Genomic DNA, 6,392 nt, shown 5'->3' with positions numbered 1-6,392 from the left:
AGTTTACATACACTTAGGATGGTGTCATTGAAACTCGTTTTTCAACCACACCACAAATTTCTTGTTAACAAACTATGGTTTTGAAAAGTTGGTTAGGACATCTACTATGTGCATTTTCCAACAATTGTTTACAGACAGATTATTTCACTTATAATTCACTGTATCACAATTCCGGTGGGTCAGAAGTTGACTGTGCCTTTAAACAGCTTGGAAAATTCCAGAAAATGATGTCATGGCTTTAGAAGCTTCTAATAGGCTAATTGACATCACTTGAGTCAATTGTAGGTGTATCTGTGGATGTATTTCAAGGCCTACCTTCAAACTCAGTGCCTCTTTGCTTGACATCATGGGGAAATCAAACAAAAATCAGCCAAGACCTCAGAAAAAATTGTAGACCTCCACAAGTATGGTTCATCCTTGGGAGCAATTTCCAAACGCCTGAAGGTACCACGTTCATCTGTACAAATAATAGTACGCAAGTATAAACATCATGGAACCACGTAGCCATCATACCGCTCAGGAAGGAGACGCGTTCTGTCTCCTAGAGTGAATGTACTTTAGTGCAAAAGTGCAAATCATTCCCAGAACAACAGCAAAGGACCTTGTGAAGATGCTGGAGGAAACCGGTACGAAAGTATCAATATCCACAGTCCTATATCGACATAACCTGAAAGGCCGTTCAGCAAGGATGAAGCCACTGCTCCAAAACCGCCACAAAAAAGCCAGACTACGGTTTGCAACTGCACATGGGGACAAAGATTGTACTTGCTGGAGAAATGTCCTCTGGTCCGATGAAACAAAAATAGAACTGTTTGGCCATAATGACCATCGTTATGTTTGGAGGAAAAAGGGGGAGGTTTGCAAGTCGAAGAACACCATCCCATGCTTTGCTGCAGGAGGGACTGGTGCACTTCACAAAATAGATGGCATCATGAGGGGGAGGTTTGCAAGTCGAAGAACACCATCCCATGCTTTGCTGCAGGAGGGACTGGTGCACTTCACAAAATAGATGGCATCATGAGGAGGGGAAATTATGTGGATATATTGAAGCAACATTTCAAGACATCAGTTAAAGCTTGGTCGCAGGTGTATACAGTTGAAGTCGGAAGTTTACATACACCTTAGCCAAATACATTTAAACTCCTGACATTTAATCCTGGTAAAATGAATTTAGAAAATCTAAAAACATCAGTCACCTTTTGCATTCCCTAAGAAGATGCAGACACTAGAGGTGCTAAATCAAGTTAATGTTGGTCAGTTAGGATCACCACTTTTTTTAAGAATGTGAACTGTCAGAATAATAGTAAAGAAAATGATTTCTTTCAGATTTTATTTCTTTCATCACATTCCCAGTGGGTCAGAAGTTTACATACCCTCAATTAGTATTTGATAGCATTGCCTTTGAATTGTTTAAATTGGCCCATTCCTCCTGACAGAGCTGGTGTAACTGAGTCAGGTTTGTAGGCCTCCTTGCTCACACACGCCTTTTCAGTTCTGCCCACACATTTTCTATAGGATTGAGGTCAGGGCTTTGTGATGGCCACTCCAATATCTTGACTTTGTTGTCCTTAAGCCATGTTGCCACAACTTTGGAAGTATACTTGGGGTCATTGTTAATTTGGAAGACCCATTTTCTGAAAGGCCCCAGAATCTGCAACACCACTAAGCAAGGGGCACCATCAAGCAAGCAGCACCATGAAGACCAAGGAGCTCTCCAAACAGGTCAGGGACAAAGTTGTGGAGAATTACAGATCATGGTTGGGTTATAAAAAAATACGAAACTTTGAACATCCCACGGAGCACCATTAAATCCATTATTTAAAAAATTGAAAGAATATGTCACCACAACAAACCTGCCAAGAGAGAGTCGCCCACCAAAACACACAGACCAGGCAAGGAGGGCATTAATCAGAGAGGCAACAAAGAGACCAAAGATAACCCTGTTGGAGCTGCAAAGTTACACAGCGGAGGTTGGCGTATCTGTCCATAGGACCACTTTAAACCATACACTCCACAGATCTGGGCTTTACGGAAGCGTGGCTAGAAAAAAAGCCATTGATTAAAGAAAGAAATAAGCAAACACATTTGGTGTTTGCCAAAAGGCATGTGGGAGACACCCCAAACATATAGAAGGTACTCCGGTCAGATGAGACTAAAATTGAGTTTTTTGGCCATCAAGGAAAACAATATGTCTGGCGCAAACCCAACACCTCTCATCACCCCAGAAAACACCATTCCCAGAGTGAAGCATGGTGGTGGCAGCATCATGCTGTGGGGATGTTTTTCATCGACAGGGACTAGGAAACTGGTCAGATTTGAAGGAATGATGGATGGTGCTAAATACAGGGAAAGTCTTGAGGGAAACCTGTTTGTCTTCCAGAGATTTGAGACTGGGACGGGGGTTCACCTTCCAGCAGGACAATGACTCTAAGCATACTGCTAAATCAACACCTGAGTGGTTTATAGGGAAACATTGAAATGTTTTGGAATGGCCTAGTCAAAGCCCAGACCTCAATCCAATTGACAATCTGTGGTATGACTTAAAGATTGCGGTACACCAGCGGAACCCATTCAACTTGAAGGAGCTGGAGCAGTTTTGCCTTGAAGCATGGGAAAAAAATCAGTGGCTAGATGTGCCAAGCTTATAGAGACATACCCCAAGAGTCTTGCAGCTGTAATTGCTGCAAATGGTGGCTCTACAAAGTATTGACTTTGGGGGATGAATAGTTATGCACGCTCAAGTTTATAAAAAATATTGTTCATCCTCAAAGTGGTAGGAATGTTGTGTAAATCAAATGATACTACAACCCCCCCCCCCCAAATCTGTTTTAATTCCAGGTTGTAAGGCAACAAAATAGGAAAAATGCCAAGGGGGATGAATACTTTCGCAAGCCACTGTATATCATGTGGTATGTATGCACAGAGGTGCATTATGTAGTGTGTTCTGCGCAGAGGGTTATTGGCAATGATGTGCCCCTTGCAGTGCTCTTTCAGTTGTTCGACTTCCAGGGAGAGTGAGTATGTATCTGTCAACTGCACACCTTTCATAAGAAACTCTACAGATCATCCCTGCACACCGCTCGCATACCCATCTTTCCTAGAAGCAATTAGCTCAGAATAAAGGACTTGTCACTGCTGGTGTTTGCTCCTATTATAGTGACGATCTCTGTACTACACCTCTAAAATGAACTCTAAACGATGTTAAAGGACAGGTCATCCACATGAATGTGAGAGGAGAGGCTATGATAGCCCATTTAATTTCCACCTCAATTACTGATTTATAACTTCTTTGCACAACTGAAATATATGTTGCCCCCACTGAACACATTCCCCACAGGTTAGATCTATAGCACTGTGATTATAAAAAGGCAACGCAAGTAATTAGGAATGTAAAACTCATGAGCATGTGTAGGATTTATTTACCACATCATTCACCAGAGAAGTGAATGTCAAGATTATCCTGGTCTTTATTTTGATGTGTCACACATATACATTAAAGCCTACAATTTACAGATTAATTAACCAACTGGCTGCTTTTATACATTAATGATTTGCATCTAAATACATTTTGAACAGCCTTTATTCAGTTTTTGCTTCAAACAGTGGAGAGCATGCCACTTCTGATTGATGCGTACAATTGACAAAATAGTGGTGATAGAAATTAATAAATACATATATAAATATACATTGAATAAATAAATCGATCAACACAGCAATACATTCATTCAAATAATTAATAATAATAATAATTCATTTTAAATCGACTTTTAAATCGGTACCATAGACAGCTTGACAAATGTATTAGGACAGGCTACGTACTGTTCGGGAGCATATCGTTTCTCCCATTGTAAATAACAACACCAGGTGGATAGAAAACCAAGGCTGGCTCTGCCGGACAGAGAGCTAACGGAACCATCCCATGGCCGTGCTCGTCCTGTTCCGGCTTGGTCACTGCCGTAAACGGTCTCATGTTGGTCACCGATGGAGACGTTATTTGCCAAAAAAGTTTTTTCAAAGCCTTTCTGAACTCTCTTCTCATTAGACAATACAATATGGGGTTTAGACAGCTGTTGGAGTGCGCCAAACAGACAGACACGGGGAATACATATGCCTGCGTGGTGTAATATGCCCAACTAAAATGCACAACGTTGTGTTTTATAAGAATCCCCCAAGCCGTTAGTGCCTGGTTGGGCAACCAACAGAGGAAAAATGACAGAACCACTATAGTCACTGATTTAGTCACTTTGGAGCGTCTTTTTGCGGTGGAGGTGTTCACGTTCTTGGATGTGATGAAGCGCAGAAGGAGCAGGTAGCAGACGGAGATGATCCCCAGCGGGATTAGAAACCCGATCAGTACTTTTTGGCTATGGTAAAGTCCAAGCCAGAATTGTGCGTCGACAGTGTCTGGAAATTTAACAAGACACAGTTCCTCGTTGGAGACAGTCGCCGTTGTGGAAAACACCGCATGGGGCAAAGCTGCGAATATAGCAGCAACCCATATGACAATGCTCATAAAGCCTGCGGAGCAGCAGCGAGGACGGCGCCGCCTGCTATTGAGCGCAGAAGCAACGGACCAGTATCGTGCCACACTCATAGCAGTCAGGAAAAACACACTTGCGTACATATTCATCGCCGTCACGTAAGACACTATCTTGCACATGGCTTTTCCAAAAAGCCAAGTGAAGTCCAAAGCGTTCTCTATTGCCCAAAAGGGAAGAGTTAATACAAACTGGAAATCGGTCACTGCTAAACTCGTCACGAAAAGGTTAATTGACGATTTTTTCCATACTTGTTTAGACTTCATTAGATATAAGACAAGGATGTTTCCTATCAACCCCAAAGCACAGACCACAGAGTAAATCACAGAGATGATTATTCTCAGGACGGCGGATCCATCCCCCACGAAATCAAAGAACTGATTCGTTTCATTAAGCATGAAAGAGAAGTTCAACGAAGAAACAGGATAGAATCCGGAACCTTCCTCGGCAAGTTTCCCCTGCATCTCCGACCTTAGCCCAGCACTGCTGCCGTTAAGAAAATCCATTCCATACTCTGCCAGTTTGCCTTGGATGTTATGGGTATCCCAACTGTTGAGACGCACCTGCTGCAGCCTCGGCAGTCTCCCTAAATCCCATAGGTAGTGTTCTTGTTGCAACGTGCTAACACACAACAACCTGCTAGATGTAAAATCCACTTTGAAATGGTCGAAACCCGATCCCAGATGACAACTGCCATAAAAGTAAAAGTGTTTTCATACATGTATCCATTATCAAGTTTTGATAGAAAAACTAAACTTACTATGATTCTTTTTTTAATTAATACAATTTATCATGCGAAAAATCATATGGTGTGACCAGTTATATTATCAAGACAACATGACGGGACACTTCCTCTGAGTGTTTACTGTAATATGACTTGAAATGATCTGCTGGGGACGCGTTTTAGTCAAGCGTCTTCGCGGGGATTGGACAATATGCCTTTCACGCATGTGCACTTACGGTCCGCAGTGCTGATTTCGGGCAGTTTATTTACTGTGCATGAGCAACAAAGGATCTATCAAAATCAAATAGCTTCTCCTCTGCTCCCCACTACAGTACATATTTAATGGAACGACAAGGGAGTCCTAAACCATTTGAGCTCATACATTAATCATAGACCAATGATTGGTATTACTCTGCCATTATTTCTGGAGAGCTCCATGTCACCTGCAAAACTTCAATATATTATAAAATTAAAGTGTGGTTTCAATTCCACTGCCAAATTATCCACAGTTGTGTGAGAGAGCCATGCTTTCCAGTCAAGGCTTCCACTAGGCTACAAATACCCCCCCTTTTTTAAATGTATTATATGTAATATATCCATTTTTGTACAATCTCCGTCATCCACTCTAAATACATTTCTGACAACTGTTGATGTAAAATGCCTTCATTAATTGACTGATTGTGCAGTGAGAGAATATATATATATTACAACCTGTAACGATCTTACACCATCATGGTAAATCACCACGTCACTCAGTTGGCAATCATTATCTTGATCATCCTCACCTGTTTTACACCTTGACACTGTATAATTAACACTGATGCTGCCAGCTGCTGCCAGTGTTCATTTGAAATTCCAATGAAATTATTGAATTCACTCATGAAGTGGAAATTTCTTGTTTAATTAAATTCAATTGCCACAATCTCCAAGTCATGGAATTTGAATTGAGTTGGAATTAGACTCTATGGACTGTTTGGATTGGAAATTAATTGGAATTGTTAAAACATTTAATCTTTGGATTTTAATTGAATTGGAATTCAATATTTGTACATTTCCAGTTAATGGAATTAATGCACTTAGTATCAATATTTAACTGCATGATTTATTTTTAATTATTTCAAATTTTATGT

At 41.0% G+C, this 6,392-nt stretch overlaps 1 protein-coding gene across 1 annotated transcript; it reads right to left on the bottom strand.

Moving 5' to 3' along the window:
- Window positions 1-3,409: 3,409 nt before the first annotated feature.
- Window positions 3,410-5,391, bottom strand: LOC112219854 (relaxin-3 receptor 1). Its single transcript, XM_024381356.1, has one exon. The coding sequence runs from the start codon at window positions 5,042-5,044 to the stop codon at window positions 3,812-3,814; it is 1,233 nt and encodes a 410-aa protein (XP_024237124.1). The 5' UTR covers window positions 5,045-5,391; the 3' UTR covers window positions 3,410-3,811.
- Between the last annotated feature and the right edge of the window lie 1,001 nt (window positions 5,392-6,392).

Source organism: Oncorhynchus tshawytscha, linkage group LG20 (assembly GCF_018296145.1).
Source record: "Oncorhynchus tshawytscha isolate Ot180627B linkage group LG20, Otsh_v2.0, whole genome shotgun sequence".
Classification (NCBI taxonomy): Eukaryota; Metazoa; Chordata; class Actinopteri; order Salmoniformes; family Salmonidae; genus Oncorhynchus; species Oncorhynchus tshawytscha.
This window is presented reverse-complemented; position numbering and strand designations above follow the sequence as displayed.

Excerpts from the sequence above, each read along its gene's own strand:
- LOC112219854 (XM_024381356.1), bottom strand. The coding sequence starts at position 5,044 with ATGGATTTTCTTAACGGCAGCAGTGCTGGGCTAAGGTCGGAGATGCAG.